This window comes from Babylonia areolata, chromosome 32 (assembly GCF_041734735.1).
Source record: "Babylonia areolata isolate BAREFJ2019XMU chromosome 32, ASM4173473v1, whole genome shotgun sequence".
Lineage (NCBI taxonomy): Eukaryota > Metazoa > Mollusca > Gastropoda > Neogastropoda > Buccinidae > Babylonia > Babylonia areolata.
Window position 1 is genome coordinate 11,767,700 of NC_134907.1, and position 19,938 is coordinate 11,787,637.

Sequence of the window (19,938 nt, forward strand, 5' to 3'; positions counted from 1 at the left end):
GTGGGTGAAGGGTGGAGATTTTTACGATCTCCCAGGTCAACGTATGTGCAGACCTGCTTAGTGCCTGAACCCCCTTCGTGTGTATATGCAAGCAGAAGATCAAATACGCACGTTAAAGATCCTGTAATCCATGTCGGCGTTCGGTGGGTTATGGAAACAAGAACATACCCAGCATGCACACCCCCGAAAACGGAGTATGGCTGCCTACATGGCGGGGTAAAAACGGTCATACACGTAAAAGCCCACTCGTGTGCATACGAGTGAACGTGGGAGTTGCAGCCCACGAACAAAGAAGAAGAAGATATTAATCCTTTAATAACACTTTATAAAAACAACAACAACAAAAAACCAAAAAAACCTGGTGCTCCTTGAAGCTATTTCAACATGTATACATGCCATGATGTGACATTTGGTATCTTGTTTATCTTGTTCTTTATTATTTGTTATTGTTCTTCATCTTATTATTACTATTATAAGTATTATCATATTGAAAAATAACCCTTGTATCTCAACAAATTAATGATTTTTTTTTTTTTCGACGATCATTGATGGACCAAATGTTTTACTATGTGAATGTTGAATCACATTGATGTCATGAAAAGTCAAAATATAACCATGTGTTCAAGGGGGAAAATTTTTTTTTATATTTTTTTTTAATAAATTAAAAAAAGAAAAAGAAAAAAAGTATAGTGGTCTTAAAAAAAAAAAAAAAAGTGTCTGGGTTCGAATCCCACTATCTCACCCTTTCTCTCAGCATTGACTGGAAAACCTAACTGAGCGTCTGGGGATTTCTGGATGACGTGATAAAGCGAGGTCCTGTGTGCAGCACGCACTTTGTGCACTGTAAAAAAAAAAAAAAAAAGAACCCACGGCAACAAAAGTGTTGCCCTCTGTGTTCTCTTTCAGTGCGCCAAGCGTGTGCTGCACGCAGGACCTAGGTTTATTGTCTCATCTGAATGACTAGATGCTCAGTTCGATTTTCCTGTCAAACTTGGGAGAAAGGGCGAGAGCGGGATTCGAACCCACACCCTCACAGACTCTCTGTATTGGCAGACGACTGTCTTAACCATTCTGCCATCTTCTTCCTCATAAATTGCTCCTCCAATAATCTGAATAGAAAAATGGGCCACTTTCAGTGAACTTGCTCAACACCTCACACAAATATATATACACACAACACACACACATATACACGACACACACACATATACAAACACACACACGCACTCTCACACACTTTACACCCACCCACAAACATACGCACACACCCCATATACATACACATATACACACACTCACACACAAACACTCACATCACACACACACACAAATACTCACATCACACACACTCGCATCACACACACTCACACACAAACACTCACATCACATACACTCACACACAAACACTCACATCACACACACTCACACACAAACACTCACATCACACACACTCACACACAAACACTCACATCACACACACTCACACACAAACACTCACATCACACACAAACACATCACACACAAATACTCACATCACACACACTCACACACAAACACTCACATCACATACAATCACACACAAATACTCACATCACACACCCTTGCACCAAACACGCCACACACACACACACACACACCTTTGTCCAACCCCTGACGACCAAGTTGTTTCTCCAGCTCAACGTTCTGTCGTCGGACTGCCATCAATTCTGTCTGCAGATCACTGACTTTCTGGGTCTCTGCATTCACTCTGAAAAAGAAAAAAGACCGTGAATTTAGGCCAAAAGTCTGTCAATTTGGAAAAAAAAGACAAAGAAGAAAAAGTCAATACTGGCAACAAAAAAGTCTTCATCTGGCAGGTAATAATTAAAACGATAACAATAGTTTTTTTTATATCTTTTAGATATGATAAAGTATTCTTGTATTTTGTAACAGTTCTTCTATTTAAAGCCAATAAAGAGTTTCGACATTAACAATATGTCTTCATCGTCCAGTTTAAAACTAGAAAACTGTCCGCTTGCAGTTCTGACAAATCAAAATCTAACATGTCAGACTTGCAACAAAGATAGCAGCACTGTCCACAGGAAGAAATCTTTTTTTTTTTTTAATTTTTTTTTTTAAGGGAAATCAGACATTTCCGTCATCAGGGATGACTGGTCTATACTGAGATCATCCTTATTGTGTTGTGTCTGTAATGTACTTTGTATTTGGTTATGTCCATTTTTGTCTGTTCAGAGTTGGGTGTTCGCTATTGTATGTTTCTGTATGTCTGTGGGTTCTCTTCTCGTGTTTTCTGTCATTGTACTCTTGCCCTTCGGGTTCGTCGCCTTGTATCCTCTGACTTCATCTTCAGAGCTGCAGCTTGTTTGGTTGTTGTTGTCCTGGGCTTATTCTTCCATCCTGCTGATACATTTTATCTTCTTCATCTGGTTCTTCCACTGGTTGTTGCCCGGTGTCGTCTTTTCATCACAGGAAGAAATCTAGTATACAGCATCAAGAAAAATCTACATGAAGAAAGATGGTAGTTAGCTTCCAAGGGACTAGACCACCACTGCACACATGAAACAGTCATTCGGATGAGACGATAAACCAAGGTCACATGTACAGCATGCACTTAGCGCATGTTAAAGAACCCATGGCAACAAAAGAGTTGTCCCTGCCAAATTTCTGAAGAAAATCCCACTCTGATTTGCTTGTGTATGTGTGCGCATGACTGAAGCCTGACTGAACGACACAGGAAACGAATGATGAGCGCCTAAAGGCAGCAGCACTGTCACCTCTGCCCAGGTAGGTAGCCTGTTGTGCGAATGAATCTGCGTTTGTAAAATGCTTAGAATTTGTTCTCTGACAAAACAGAGGCGCCATACAAGTATCAATGATGACAATCAGTCATAACTATACACTTGCGAAGAGGGGACGCTCGCTCAGTCTGGCTCCGCGACTGAGCCGTTACTGTCATCAGTAGTGGGAAAAGAAGGTGGTGTCCGAAGTACATTAACTCACTCGCTGCCATTGTCCGCATATGCGGACATCGTCGGAGAAAGCGTTGGATGCCAATGTCCGTATATGCGGACTTGGATTTTAAAAAGTCGTGCTGTCGGAGTGACGCGTCGGATGCGAAAATCAAAAGCAGATGTGATATCTTACGTCACCTCTGGTCAGCTTTTCATTCACACACGCTGCGTGTGTGTCGCGATAAGCTCAACCGCACTTGATAACAAAGCGTGCCCCCTGTCAGCTTTGTAAGTTGTTTGACAAGATGGCGTCACGGCGAAGTGTTCGACACGGTCGGATAGGTGAAATGTTACTCAGCGTCGAAGATGCTTTGGAAATGATCCAAACTGAAGGCTCTGATGTCGAAGGAGATAATGTTGATTCTTCGGACAGTTAATTTGAACCAGATCCTGATGAACTAGAAACAGATTCGGCCACTGAAGAGAGTGTTTACAATGGAGAGGAAAGTGAGGACATTGTGCCAGCAGATGAGACAGACACAGACGACGAAACCACTGAGGAAATGGACGATTTTGCAAGTGTTTTCACCAGTGATTGGACTGACAGTTTTTCCTTTTTCCCTCTTGCACATCCCTTCACTGGCATACCAGGTTTGTCAGCTGACTGGCCAGTCAACACCCAGCCAGTTGAGTTTTTTTCTTTGTTCTTTGATTTTCATTATGTAGAGACAATATTTTTTCTTGTATGAGTGAATTTCAACTTTCTTCACCACCTGTTCATACTTCATTGCATGCACTAGGTCTTCAGTTCCTCAAATAGTGTTAGAATGTGATGTGGAACATGTTGGTGTACCTTTCTGATGGGTGCAAAAATGCTAAAAAATACACTAAATATGGATACCGCGATCAACATCAAGACGGTGAGTAAATACTTTGATTTTTTGCACACATATGGAACAACATTCCTTGCATACATATACTAAATATCAATTGTCTGGGTGTTTATTTGGTTTTTTTACAATTTTTTCCCCATCCTATACAAACCCTGGGTTTTCAGGGATTGGCAAGGGCAAAAACTCTTGGCATGGAGTGAGTTAAATCACAACAGGCACCACTGCTGAACACCAGCAGCAAAGTGACTCCACAGCGGTGCAGGGTCTCCTCTGGTGTGCGGCCTCCTGGCGACCCAACTTCAATAGTTCCCTGCAGACGCTGGGACGCGACAGACAAAACCCGGGTGTGGCTGTGGGACTCAAAATGAGCAGCGTGGGAGGAGTAATGTCACTAAAAACCGGCAAAGATGATAGGACAGCAAAAAAAAAAAAAAAAAAAAAAAGCAAACAAACTATACACCTGTGGCGTTTCCCGTCTCACCTGGTCTGCATGACCTGCACCAGTTCTGACAGCCTGTCACGTTCCACGTTGGTGGCTTGCAGCAAGGTGTGGTATTCCTGGCACTGGTACTGTAGCTCCCCCACCGTGGTTCTGTCCCCCTGGGCAGAACTGGAAATGTCCACACACACACACACACACACACACAAATCATAAACGTTGGAATTCAGTCAATACTTTAATGAGGAGGAGTCACACAAACACTTCACCAATCCCCACGCCCCTCCCATTTGCACAGGAAACTGTGCACAGACACGCATACACATGAACACACGTTTTTACAAACACGCTCACATGCAAACACAAACATACATTTCTTTCACAAACACACACACAATTTTTTTTACAAACACACACACATGCACACGTATCACACAATGACAAACACCCCCCCCCCCCCATTTTCACACACAAACAAGCAAAAGAATTACGTAAAATAACTGACAGTCCTGTTGTCCTGACCACACACACACCCACACACACTGCCTGTCCCCCAACCTACACACACACACACAGAGAAGCAAGCATGGTGAAAGTGGGGGGTGTCATTCCTGCTGACACCTCTCTCTCTTACAGTTGCACACACACACACACACACACACACAAATTCAGACACACACACACACACAAATTCACACACACTCAAAAATTCACACACACACAAATACACACATACACACACACAGAGGACTATGCACTGACCCAGGGGGAGGCAAGGAGAAGGTGGGGGCTCGTGTCATTCCTGCTGACACCTCACACACTCACAAATTCACACGCACTCACAAATTCACACACACACACACACACACAAATTCACACACACACACACACACACAGGACCATGCACTGACCCAGGGGGAGGCAAGGAGAAGGAGGGGGTCCACATCATTCCTGCTGACACCTCACACACACACACACACAGGACCACGCACTGACCCAGGGGGAGGCAAGGAGAAGGAGGGGGTCCACATCATTCCTGCTGACACCTCACACACACACACACACAGGACCACGCACTGACCCAGGGGGAGGCAAGGTGAAGGTGGGGGCCCGTGTCATTCCTGCTGACACCTCTCTCTGCACCGACCCGGGTCTCTGGCTCTGTCTGGAGAAAAAAAAACCCAAAAGATGAAAGAAACTGTAAGACAAGATAAGTGTAATGACTAGGTGCAGACATACATGCATGCACTCAAGGCCTGACTAAGTGCGTTGGGTTATACTGCTAGGTCAAACACCTTGCCTTAGCAGGTGGTGGGGTGGCGCATACATACGGATTAGTCCGTCTGAACGCAGTGTCGCCTTCTTGAGAACTGAAACTGGTGTTGATGATAAACTTTTGCCCAAGCGCATTGGGTTGTGCTGCTAGCAAATCAGGCCCCTTGCCTTAGCAGATGTGGTGCAGTGTATATGGATTAGCCTAAACGCAGTGATGCCTCCTTGAGAAACTTCGTTCGTAGGCTGCTACTCCCATGTTCACCTGTATGTACACGAATGGGCTTTTATGTGCATGAGCGTTTTTACCCCGCCATGTAGGCAGCCATACTCCTTTTTCAGGGGTGTGCATGATGGGTATGTTCTTGTTTCCACAGCCCCCCGATTACAGGATCTTTAACGTCTGATCTTCTGCTTGAGTATACACAAGTAGGGGGTTCAGGCACAAGTAGGTCTGCACATATGTTGACCTGGGAGATGGGAAAAATCTCCACCCTTTACCCACCTGGCGCCGTCACCAAGGTTCAAACCCGGGACCCTCAGATTAAGAGTCCAATGCTTTAACCACTCGGTTACTGCGCCCATCACTGAAACTGACAACTGTCAGTCTTACCTGGACTGTGGGGGTGTGACGGAGGGGCCTGTCAAGCTGTCGTGTGTGGACTGTCGACTGCTCAGTCCTGACATTGGAATCGTCACCACGGGTGTCTGGCACTGGGAGTCTGGGGATGGTCGGCCCTCTGTGTTGAGGAAAAACTGTTGTTGTTGCTGTTGTTGTTGTTGTTGCTGGTCCTGATGAAACAAAAAATGAAACCAACTTTTTTTTTCTTTTTTTTTTTTTTTTTTTTGACCAGGGAAAAGAGGATTTACGCAATTAACATGTTTTTTTTCCCCACCTAGTAGAGGCAAAAAATGTGTGAAAAAAGATATGTAAACAAGAAAAACAACAAACTCCGCATTTATCAAAACAGAAAGAAAAAAATCAATAGATTGGGTAAGAAGTAATTGATATTTGTATGTGTAAAAATGTGTAAAAAAAACATAGATAGATAGATAGATAGATGAATATGTAAAAATGTGTAAAAAAAACATAGATAGATAGATAGATAGATGAATAGACAGCCAGATAGATAGATATTCCTACATGAACACCTGCACACACGCACACACACACACACATCCAAATGACTAGCATCCAGACCACCACTCAAGGTCCAGTGGAAGGGGAGAAATTTCTGGCAAGTGTGGGGTTCGATCCCATGCACTCATGTTCTCTGCCTTACAAGGTGGATGATTTATGACAAGGCCACCATTCCATGAATAAATCAAAGTTATAAATAAAAGATTCAACCCAAAGCCCAGCAAACCTTTTTCAAAACTGAATTATACAATGCCACATTAAGTTTCCCCAAAACACTTTGTGATTTACTAACATGTCTGCATGAGCTGTGATTTGTTTTTATAAACTTATAGCCTGTTTTAATTTCTGCTACTGATATAATCTGACAACTGGCATGCTATTTCTTGCTGTATTTTGTTTCCTTTCTTTATGGATGTTACTATGTAGAGGTGGAAATAGACTTTTTTTGTTGCACAAAAATCATTACCTTATCTTTACATGCCTGAACAGTTATCTACAATTACCCTAATTGGGAAAGGGAGCCCACAATCTGAATATACACTCATTTTTCTTCACAAAAACGTTTACTTTCTTTCTGTATCACCCATAGCTTTTGTGCTAGAATTTTTTTGTGTGATTTATTACCCCCGAATCCTCGAAATTCTCTGGCGAGGGGAGAGCACTTCTTTTATATATATATATATTTTTTTTTTTAAACAAAATTCTCTGGCACTGAACTGATTAACGATTCAACTGACCAACATCAACTAAGCACCGTTCTCGCTGTCCGAAATTGTCCTGACTGTTACAGTTGTAGGTCAGCTCCGGTAATTTGGGATGCAAAAATAGGACTTTACCGTCTTCTGGTTGAACTTGTGCACACGTCGCATCTTTTTGGCTGAGGCAGACTCTGGAATCTGTTCAACTGCAACTTCATGTGTTTCAACTGGTGAGATAGCTGGCACGTGTGCGATGTCAGAATCCGACACTTTGTCACCTCCTTCAGCTTTTCGTTTCTTTGCTTCGCGCATTTTCTGCATCTTTTCTGCTTGTCTTTTCGATGCAGAACCAAAACGGGCCGTTTTCAGCGTGTGTTGTTTCCTTCGTGGCATATTTGTCTTGTAGAAATGATAGAAGTTTCCTTCCCTCTTTCAAAAACCGAAAGCAAAAACCCGAATTGCACGGATGTTGCAACTTCGTTAATCTCCGACGTCGACGGAAACGCTCGAAGTTTTGCACATGAGCGCATTGCGCAGTTTGCAACTAAACTGGTTCTCAGTCGGAAGTTTCGAGACTGACCAATGAACTTCAAGATCATAAAGCAGATCGGAAAAACACTACGGTCGGTTGTTGGCCATTATTTTTTGCTCAGCGGAAGTAGCCATCATAGTTTCTACTTACGTCATATGAAAGTGTGGCCTTTCCACTAACATTGGGCCTTTCCCGCTCATTTTGAAAAGTTACTTCCCGTGTTGTAGACGACAATACCAGCCGCAACCAAGGCTTCAAAATGGACAAAATTGAACAACTTTTACACTCTCAAAAAAAAAAAAAAAAAAAAAAAAAAAAAAAGGTGACACCCCAGGTTGCAAATGATCTCAGTCTTCACACTCTTAAACATTTTCTGGAACAGGAAATGAAAGTATACACATAAAACTATTAATAACAACAACAAAAAGAAATAAAAACCCCAAAAGATGTTAGTGAACTTTTTTTTCTAAAAAAAAAAGAAAAAAAAAAAAAAATCTTTTCAACCATTTCTAGCCTGTGGAATCTCACCTTAAACGATCATGTGTGTAGACTGGAATAACTATAAGTATAATAAATCAATTTCTTCTGACTCAAAATAGACACACAACAGGTTTCTCATTTGTTTATATATTTTTATATATTTTTCAATTTTTATTATTATCATTTTTTAAATCAAATTAATTAATTAATTAATTTTTTAAATTATTTTTTTAATTTATTATCACCATTATTTTAAAAATTTATTTATTTATTTATTTATTATTTTATTTATTTATTTATTTATTTCTCAAGGCCTGACTAAGTGCGTTGGGTTACGCCGCTGGTCAGGCATCTGCTTGGCAGATGTGGTGTAGCGTATATGGATTTGACCGAACGCAGTGACGCCTCCTTGAGCTACTGATCGATACTGATACTGATACTTATATAATGTGATGTGATAATACTTCATATGTATGCGATTTCTTTGTAATGTTATCAAATCTGACGTTTTGTACAATGCCAAAGTTTGGAAACTACAGTTATCTGTTCATGATGGGTTTTTCTTTTGTTGTTGTCTTTTTTAACTTTTTTTTTCTTTCTTTTTTTTTTGTATGTCATTCCGTGATTCGAACCCGGGACGCCTTGTGGGTAAAGGGTAGAGATTTTTACGATCTCCCAGGTCAACATATGTGCAGATCTGCTAGTGCCTGAACCCCCTTCTTGTGTATACGCAAGCATAAGATCAAATACGCACGTTAAAGATCCTGTAATCCATGTCAGTGTTCGGTGGGTTATGGAAACAAGAAATATATATCTCTCTCTCTCTCTCTATATATATATATATACTTTTTTTTCTCCCCCCCTTTTTTTGACTCTTTACTTTTCTTCATATTTTAAATAGATTAAATAGGAAATAAAAAGAAAGAAGAAGGGGAAGAAGAAAAAAAAAAAAAAAAGAGAACAAGATTCCAGCAAACCTGGGCATTCCTCATCTGCTCCAGCTGCTCCTCCATGGCCTTGACCTTGGCCTCCCTATCGGCCACGATGGCCCTGAGCTGGCTGACGAGGTTTGAGTCCTGCTGGGACTTCTGGGACAGCTGTTTGGCGGCCTCCTCCTGACGACGGAGGGCGTCTGACTTCTGATTGGTCGTCTCCTCCAGCATCTGTTTCAGCTGGGTCTGCTGTTTCTGCAAGTGTTAGGGCACCAGGACGCGCCAGAATGATATACGTTGTATACGCCACACTTCAGACTGCATGTTTACACTTTATTATATGGTGGTTTTGTTTTTTGTTGTTTTTCTTCATGTGCAATATGCTATTTCGGAATAGTGAATAAGGAGAGATATAGATGCAACTTCAAAATCGTAAGCGATACCCCATTGTCTTTGTATCATAAGTGGCTTTTGCAAGGGTCTAAAACTTGGCAGTTTATTGCATCATTTCAAAACAAAGGAACACAAACTCTGTTGGGTTGGTGTAGTAATCTGGTGATGTAGTATATATATATATATATATATATATATATATATATATTATCATTGAACAAATACATCATTTTAGTGGAATTCAAGAATGGAACGTGAAAATATACAGGTTTTGAAGTGTAAATAAATGCAAATCTATATGTCTGAGAGCGGGTGGGCCCGTCTTTTCACTGTTAGCCGCGCGAAATTTGGCCAAGCAGAGCAAACCAATAGGCCTAGTTTGCATCAGTTTGACATGGTACAGTATATGACACCAAACTATATGTTCACCTCCCTCACATGACCTTAAAAAGGAAAAAAGGAGAGAAGAAAAAAATTGGAAGAAATGATGGAAGGGAACCAAACCAAACAAATCAAACAAAAAAAAAAAAAAAAAAAAGAAAAAAAAGGGGGGGGGCTTGGGGTGGAAGAGAGATGGTATCAGTGTCTGAAGGAGGAAGTCAATATATGTTACACCACATCTGCTAGGCAGATGCCTGACCAGCAGCATAACCCAATGCACTTCGTCAGGGCTTCAGTGCATATATATATATATCTAACACACACACACACACACACACACACACACACACACACACACACACATGTGTACCTATCAGAATGGTTTTCTTCCACAGAATTTTGCCAGAGGACAAAACTTATGTTGTCGTGGGTTGTTTTTCAGTGCGCCAAGTGCGTGCTGTACACAGCCAGGAGCTCAGTTTTTCGTCTCATCCGAATGACTACAGACACTCGATCAGATTGATTTTCCAGTCGAACTCGGGAGAAAGGGTGAGACCGGGATTCAAACCCTGAACCTCACAGACGCTGTGCTGGCCAGACATGTGACTTAACCATTCCGCCACCTTCCTCCTTTACGCAATGCACCCAAGCACTGCTCTGACGTCAAAATTCCTCTCATTAAAACGGTTTCAACGGGCGCAATAGCCGAATGGTTAAAGCGTTGGACTTTCAATCCGAGGGTCCCGGGTCCGAATCTCGGTAACGGCGCCAGGTGGGTGAAGGGTGGAGATTTTTCCCAATCTCCCAGGTTAACACAGGTGCAGAAGACCTGCCAGCGCCTGAACCCCCTTCGTGTGTATACGGCAAGCAGAATATCAAATACGCACATTAAAGATCCTGTAATCCATGTCACTGTTCGGTGGGTTATGGAAACAAGAACATACCCAGCATGCACCCCCCCCTGAAAATGGAGTATGGCTGCCCGCATGGCGGGGTAAAAACGGTCATACAAGTAAAAGCCCACTCCTGTACATACGAGTGAACATGGGAGTTGCAGCCCACAAACACAGAAGAAGAAAACGGTTTTCATATTCATTCATACATTTACAGTCACAAACCAAACGCAAGGGAACTAACGTCTGCAGTATTTCTGGATGTGTTCATTTGTAATTTGCAGGGGAAAAAAAAAACAACAACCCGATATAATTATATTTCTGCCCCTTTTTTTCCCCGTGTCAACATGGCAATGGAGGACTGCAGTGGCTCCCCAGGGTTGAAAGAGCTGAAGACTATTATTTTGTATTTATTTTGTATTTCTTTTTATCACAACAGATTTCTCTGTGTGAAATTCGGGCTGCTCTCCCCAGGGAGAGTGCGTCGCTACACTACAGCGCCACCCATTTTTTTTGTATTTTTTCCTGCGTGCAGTTTTATTTGTTTTATCCTATCGAAGTGGATTTTTCTACAGAACTTTGCCAGGAACAACCCTTTTGTTGCCGTGGGTTCTTTTACGTGCGCTAAGTGCATGCTGCACACGGGACCTCGGTTTATCGTCTCATCCGAATGACTAGCGTCCAGACCACCACTCAAGGTCTAGTGGAGGGGGAGAAAATATCGGCGGCTGAGCCGTGACTAGAACAGAGAACAACAGCGTTGCCCCTTGAGACTCCGGCGGTGTTGACTCACCATCAGGGCAGAGATGAGTTCGTCATCGTTGTTTCCTTTCTGCAGCAGCGTCTGCATCTGCTGCTTGAGGGATTTCACCTCCCCTGCCAGCACCTTGTTTCTGTTCACATCGTCATCGCTGTCGTCATTGTCATCATCATTATCATCATCATCATCATCATCGTCAACATTGCTGCCATCACTGTCATCATCATCATCATCATCATCATCACTGCCCTCGTCATTATCGTTGTCATGATCGTCATCATTATGACCATTATCATTGTTGTCGTCATTATTCTCATCATCTTTTTCGTTGTCACTGTCATTGTCATCATCATCATCATCATTACTGTCATTATTACGGTCATCATCATCCTCAACGTCGTCATTACTATCATCACCATCATCATAGCTGTCATCATTATTATCATCATCATTATCATCATCATTATTATCATCAACGTTCCCCTGCAAGCACCTTATTTCTCTTCGCATCAAAATCATCATCACTGTCATAATCGCCACTGTCATTATTACCATCATGATTATCAGTGTCATCATCGTCATCATCGTTGTAATCATCACCATCATCATTATCATCAATGTTCCCCTGCCCACTCATTGTTTCTGTCCACACCAACATCATCTTCATCATTATCATCATCATCCATGTTCCCTTGTCCACATCATTTTCCCCATCATCATCATCATCATTGTTATATTTGCCTTCATTGAGGACACTGTCATCATCATTGTCATTTTCTTATTCTGCTTCTTTTTCTACATCAACTTCAGCATCACAACTGTCTAATTTTATGTAAAGGTCATTGTCATCATCATCATTATCATCAACGTAAAAATTATCTGTGCTGATGTTATGGTTATCATCAGCATCATTATCATCAGTGTCAATGTGGTTGATATGTGTTGATGTTGTACAGCTGTAGCTATCATTGTCATTAACTCTCTCCATACGAACAGCGAAAGAGACGACGTTAACAGCGTTTCACCCCAATAACCATCATCAAAATATTGCAAGCGGAAGGCTCTTATACTGAAGAGGTGAATGTTGACAAAGAATACCACAATTCTGACGACGGAAGCTAAAGGTTGGGTCATTCAGACACCCACTGGACATCCGAGGGGTCTGTGTAGAGGAGAAGAGAGGACTGGCCGTACTGAGTGAGTTAACAATATTGTTATTGTCACTTATGGTCTAGTATCAACTATCAAGGTCATTCACTCAGTCTGGCTCCGCGACTAAGCCATTATTGTCGTTAGTAGGGGGCTTAGTAGGTGGTGTCCTAAGTACGTTTAAACAGAACAGGCACCACTGAACACCACTGAAGTGACTCAGCAGCAGTGCAGGGTCTCCTCTGGTGTGTGGCCTCCAGGCGATCTAACATTGATGGTTCCCTGTGGACTGCCGATGCTGGAACTGCGACGGACGAACCCGGGTGTGGCCATGTATGGGGGAATCTAAATGAGCGGCGTGGGAGTAATGCCACTGAAACGGCGCAGATGATGGGGCAGCAAAAAACAAAAACAAAACAAAAAAACAACTATCAAGGTCATCTACTAGTAGTTACTACTGTAACCATATCACAACACCATTATCATTAATGCCATATTCATCTGTGTTCATGTCATCATCATCATCATCATCACCATCATCATTGCAATTATGGAGTAATATTATCATAAATATTGTTGTCATTGGAACAATAACTGTCTTGATCATCATCGTTATCTTCATTATCTTCAAGTACAACATTAGTCAAGGGTCAACAATCGTCGACAAGAACATGTCAGAAATTATGTTGGTATGTTGATTCTGATCACTGATGATGATGATGATGATGTTGATGATGAAGATATCCATAATACCATCAACAAAAACAAAACTAGCTGTAGTAACGATGATGACAACAATAATTTTTTATCAGTTTGGCAGAAAAATGATGATGGTGATGATGATGATGATGATGATGTGTGTGTGTGTGTGTGTGTGTGTGTGTGTGTGTGTGTGTGTGTAGTAGTAGTAGTAGTAGTAGTAGTAGTAGTAGTAGTCTTCAGTTTAACATCTTCCACTTTAAGTGATATTAGACGGAAAAAAAGAGGGGAGGGAAGGGGGTGGTGGTGGTGGAGGGCGTGGTGGTACGAACAGTATTGCAGTATTGGGCAGAGGGTGAAGAATGGTGTGTGTGTGTGTGTGTGTGTGTGCGCGCGCGCGCGCATGTGTGCGCATGTGTGTGTGTGGTGGGGAAAGATACAGAGCATTGGAAAAAATAAAACATTAAAAGGGGAGACATAGGCACAATATAGAAGGAAACGCTAACATCAAACAACTGTAACAACTATAACAAATGTCCACTTGGACCATGCAGCAAACCTTCTGCTAGAGCAGATAACGTGTGTGTGTGTGTGTGTGTGTGTGTGTGTGTGTGTGTGTGTGTGTGTGTGTGCCTGTGTGTGCGTGTACATGTGTGTGTGTGTGTGTTTGCATGATGTGGATTTCTGTGTGTACGTGTATTGATGAGAATGTGCAAGCAGATCCACGTGTGTGTGTGTGTGTGTGTGTGTGTGTAGATGTATCCACGTATAAAGCGATACAAAACGACAGGAAATGAGAATAAACAACAAAGGCGACAGCAACAATGATAGTTTCGAAACAAGAACAACAACAACAACAACAACAAAATCACCATCCATTGACACCCCCAAACACAGGCCCCCCTCCTCCCCCCCCAACCCCTACCCCTACCCCTACCGCCCACAAACGTCACCTGGCCTTTGCAGCCTCCATGCGTTGCTTCAGCGACTGGTGATCCTCCTCCAGTGCCTTCCTCTCCTGCGCCTCCCTCTGTGTCGCCGTGACAACCATCAGTGACATCATTCACAAGGTGCGCTCGGTTTAATACACACACATATATCGCTGCATAGAATTTCTAGGGGCATGGGTGGAACACAGAAGGATAACCAAAACAAAACAAAAGGACAGCATTGATCATTTGAACATGCGATGAGGTATGGGTAGACGGGCGCCATAGCCGAATGGTTAAAGCGTTGGACTTTCGATCTGAGGGTCCCGGGTTCGAATCACGGTGACGGCGCCTGGTGGGTAAAGGGTGGAGATTTTTACGATCTCCCAGGTCAACATATGTGCAGACCTGCCAGTGCCTGAACCCCCTTTGTGTGTATACGCAAGCATAAGATCAAATACGCACGTTGAATATCCTGTAATCCATGTCAGCGTTCGGTGGGTTATGGAAACAAGAACATACCCAGCATGCACACCCCCGAAAGTGGAGTATGGCAGGCTGCCTACATGGCGGGGTAAAAACGGTCATACACGTAAAAAGCCCACTCGTGTATATACGAGTGAACGTGGGAGTTGAAGCCCACGAACGCAGAAGAAGAAGAAGAAGAGGTAAGGGTGCTGTGTTCTATGACGTTTAATGTATACATTACATGCAGACATCGGTGGATGAAGGTGCGTGTGTATACAGGTGCCGATATGTTTGTGTGCATGTCTGTGGATTTGTGTGCTTGTGGCAGTGTGTGTATGTGTTTATGTGTGTACGTATGTGTATATGTGTGTATGTGTGTGGGTTTGTATATATACTGAATGGTATACTCAGTGTAACGAAAGGTGATGTTTATCCTTTTTTTTCATTTTTTTTTTCAGGTCGTGTGTCCATATTTCTGTTTTTTGATGTTTGAAATGACATTTAAAAAGGTTCATTAAAAAAACAAAAAAAACCCCAACAACCCCCAAACAAACAAACAAAAAAAAAAAACATTCACAATGTGCACAACTTCAAGTATTCACCATGACAACCATCAATGACCAACATTTCAAAAGGTGCACAACTTCAAGTCATTGCCATGACAACCATCAATGACCAACATTTCACAAGGTCCACAACTTCAAGTCATCACCATGACAACCATCAATGACCAACATTTCACAAGGTCCACAACCCCAAATCATTGCCATGACAACCATCAGTGACGACATTCACAAGGTGCACAACTTCAAGTCATCGCCATTTCAACCATCAGTGACATCATTCACAAGGTCCACAACTTCAAGTCATCACCATGACAACCATCAATGACCAACATTTCACAAGGTGCACAACTTCAAGTCATCGCCATGACAACCATCAGTGATATCATTCACAAGGTGCACAACTTCAAGTCATCACCATGACAACCATCAGTGACATCATTCACAAGGTGCACAACTTCGTCAATGATCGTGGCTTATGCTACTGTTTCAGCTAGCACACAGGTAACTTGGAACAAACCTAGACACTTCCTACAAAAAAAAAAACAACAAAAAAACAAGAGAGGCAAGGCCTTCAACACTCACTTGTGATACACTTAAAAAAAATCCAAGCTTTTTATGTATTGAGTATAATTTTAAAATGTAATGTTTAAGATGAGAAAGATCAGTTTAAAGCAAATTAACTCCCCCAGCATTAATTACAGAGTACTTTCCCTTTTTTACTATCTGCACCAAAACGTTAGCAAAATAAATAAAACGTCCATGCTCAGCAAAAGAAGTTCCTGTTTGAACAAAAAATGATAATAATGACTCATCTTGTTGTTGGGTCAGAATATCAGATCAAAGTGCCAAGTTTAGAGAATACAAAAAAATATAAATACAGTAAAAGCAGTTTGCATATAATTAGGCTTCATTTTTTTATTTTTTTGTGCCCATCCCAGAGGTGCAATATTGTTTTAAACATGATGACTGGAAAGGACAGAATTTTTCCTATTTTTATGCCTAATTTGGTGTCAACTGACAAAGTATGTGCAGTGAAAATGTCAATGTTAAAGTTTACCACGGACACACAGACACACACACACACACATACACATGGACAACCGAACACCGGGTTAAAACATAGACTGACTTTGCTTACACAAGTGAGTCAAAAAAGAAGAAGAAAAAAAAGAAGCGTATCATTATCTTCATCATCTTCAATTACAACATTAGTAAAGGATATGTGTGTGTGTGTGTGTGTGTGTGTGTGTGTGTGTGTGTGTGTGTGTGTCTGAACGTCTGTATCTGTATCTGTGTCAAGTCTGTGTCTGTGTGTGTATTCGGTCTTTGTGTGCGATACCTTTAATTTCTTTCCTGTTCATTTTACTGGTTTAAAGACAGATCTCTAGTGAACATATCTGCCCGTGTGTATTGTAAGAAAAAAAATGTTTGTGTGTGTGTGTGTGTGTGTGTGTATGTGTATGTTTGTGTCTGTAAGTGTGTGTGTGTGTGTGTGCGTTGGTGAACGTGTGTGTATGTGTGTGTGTTGAAATGTTTGTGTATGTGCGCGCACGAGTGCATATGTATGTGCAAGCGTACGTGTGTTTCTTTGCATGCGATATCCTCAAGTTTCTTTCCAGGACTTTCATTTTACAAACCTCTTGCGTTTCTTTCCGCTCTTTTTCCAGGCGTCGAAGTTCCTGACGGTACTTGTCGTCCTGGGTCTGTCGCCGTGCCGACGTTTTGGTGCCCAACGTTTCACTCTCCAGCAATGGAGGTTGCGTTGCTGCCAGCTGTGTCTTCAGCTCTTCTACCTGTTGACGAGACGGAAAAGAAATTCTTCACTTCTCAGGACGCGTTCACAGCAACACCGTTAGTCTGGTTAGCTGCGTTTTCAGCTCCTCTACCTGTTGACGAGACGGAAAAGAAATTCTTCACTTCTCAGGACGCGTTCACAGCAACACCGTTAGTCTGGTTAGCTGCGTTTTCAGCTCCTCTACCTGTTGACGATAGAAAATTCAATTCTGTACTTCTCAGGATCTTCTTGGACATTCACAGCCACACCGGTAGTCTGGTTAGCTGCGTTTTCAGCTCCTGTGCCTGTTGACGATAGAAAATTTAATTCTTTACTTCTCAGGACGCGGTCACAGCTACTGGTTAGCTGAGATTTCAGCTCCTCTACCTGTTGACGATAGAATATTTAATTCTACACTTCTCTGACGAACGAAAATTTAATTCTTTACTTCTTCTTGGGCATTCACAGCTACACCGGTAGTCTGGTTAGCTGCGTTTTCAGCTCCTCTACCTGTTGACGATAGAAAATTTAATTCTTTACTTCTCAGGACGCGTTCACAGCTACACCGTTAGTCTGGTTAGCTGCGTTTTCAGCTCCTCTACCTGTTGATGAGACGGAAAAGAAATTCTTCACTTCTCAGGACGCGTTCACAGCTACACCGGTAGTCTGGGTAGCTGCGTTTTCAGCTCCTCTACCTGTTGACGAGACGGAAAAGAAATTCTTCACTTCTCAGGACGCGTTCACAGCTACTGGTTAGCTGCGTTTTCAGCTCCTCTACCTGTTGACGAAAGAAAATGTAATTCTTTACTTCTCAGGATCTTCTTGGTCATTCACAGCTACACCACCAGTCTGGTTAGCTGCGTTTTCAGCTCCTCTACCTGTTGACGAAAGAAAATTTAATTCTTTACTTCTGAGGACGCGGTCACAGCTACTGGTTAGCTGAGATTTCAGCTCCTCTACCTGTTGACGATAGAAAATTTAATTCTTTACTTCTCAGGATCTTCTTGGACATTCACAGCCACACCAGTTGTCTGGTTAGCTGCGTTTTCAGCTCCTCTACCCGTTGACGAGACGGAAAAGAAATTCTTCACTTCTCAGGACGCGTTCAGCTCCTCTACCTGTTGACGAAAGAAAATGTAATTCTTTACTTCTCAGGATCTTCTTGGGCATTCACAACCACACTGGTAATCCAGTTAGCTGCGTTTTCAGCTCCTCTACCTGTTGACGAAAGAAAATGTAATTCTTTACTTCTCAGGATCTTCTTGGGCATTCACAGCCACACTGGTAATCCAGTTAGCTGCGTTTTCAGCTCCTCTACCTGTTGACGATAGAATATTTAATTCTTTACTTCTCAGAATCTTGTTGGGCATTCACAGCTACACTAGTAGTCTGGTTAGCTGCGTTTTCAGCTCCTCTGCCTGTTGATGAAAGAAAATTCAATTCTTTACTTCTCAGGATCTTCTTGGTCATTCACAGCCACACCGTTAGTCTGGTTAGCTGCGTTTTCAGCTCCTCTACCTGTTGACGATAGAATATTTAATTCTTTACTTCTCAGGATCTTCTTGGGCATTCACAGCCACACCGGTAGTCTGGTTAGCTGCGTTTTCAGCTCCTCTACCTACTGACAAGACAAAAATGAAATTCTTTACTTCTCAGGACGCGTTCACAGCTACTGGTTAGCTGAGATTTCAGCTCCTCTACCTGTTGACGAAAGAAAATTCAATTCTTTACTTCTCAGAATCTTGTTGGGCATTCACAGCTACACTAGTAGTCTGGTTAGCTGCGTTTTCAGCTCCTGTGCCTGTTGACGAAAGAAAATGTAATTCTGTACTTCTCAGGATCTTCTTGGTCATTCACAGCCACACCGTTAGTCTGGTTAGCTGCGTTTTCAGCTCCTGTGCCTGTTGACGAGACGAAAAAGAAATTCTTCACTTCTCAGGACGCGTTCAGCTCCTCTACCTGTAAACGATAGAATATTTAATTATTCACTTCTCAGGACACATTCACAGCTACACCGTTAGTCTGGTTAGCTGCGTTTTCAGCTCCTCTACCTGTTGACAAAAGAAAATTCAATTCTGTACTTCTCAGGATCTTCTTGGACATTCACAGCCACACCGTTAGTCTGGTTAGCTGCGTTTTCAGCTCCTCTACCTACTGACAAGACAAAAATGAAATTCTTTACTTCTCAGGACGCGTTCACAGCTACTGGTTAGCTGAGATTTCAGCTCCTCTACCTGCTGATGAAAGAAAATTCAATTCTTTACTTCTCAGAATCTTCTTGGGCATTCACAGCTACAGTAGTAGTCTGGTTAGCTGCGTTTTCAGCTCCTCTACCTGTTGACGAGACGGAAAAGAAATTCAACACTTCTCAGGACGTGTTCACAGCAACACCGTTAGTCTGGTTAGCTGCGTTTTCAGCTCCTCTACCTGTTGACGATAGAATATTTAATTCTTTACTTCTCAGGATCTTCTTGGGCATTCACAGCTACACCAGTAGTCTGGTTAGCTGCGTTTTCAGCTCCTCTACCTGTTGACGAGACGGAAAAGAAATTCTTCACTTCTCAGGACGTGTTCACAGCAACAATTCT

The 19,938-nt window shown here is 42.2% G+C and overlaps 1 protein-coding gene across 1 annotated transcript in view; it reads right to left on the bottom strand.

Moving 5' to 3' along the window:
• Nucleotides 1-19,938, bottom strand: part of LOC143276600 (coiled-coil domain-containing protein 13-like) — a 41,144-nt gene that overhangs the window by 4,330 nt on the left and 16,876 nt on the right. The window contains exons 9-16 of the mRNA XM_076581203.1: nt 17,214-17,369; nt 14,567-14,643; nt 11,799-11,898; nt 9,384-9,593; nt 6,169-6,347; nt 5,365-5,448; nt 4,326-4,454; nt 1,638-1,747 (exon numbers count right to left, since the gene is read on the bottom strand). Coding sequence (XP_076437318.1) covers nt 1,638-1,747; nt 4,326-4,454; nt 5,365-5,448; nt 6,169-6,347; nt 9,384-9,593; nt 11,799-11,898; nt 14,567-14,643; nt 17,214-17,369 — 1,045 coding nt within the window. The remainder of the gene's footprint in view (nt 1-1,637; nt 1,748-4,325; nt 4,455-5,364; nt 5,449-6,168; nt 6,348-9,383; nt 9,594-11,798; nt 11,899-14,566; nt 14,644-17,213; nt 17,370-19,938) is intronic.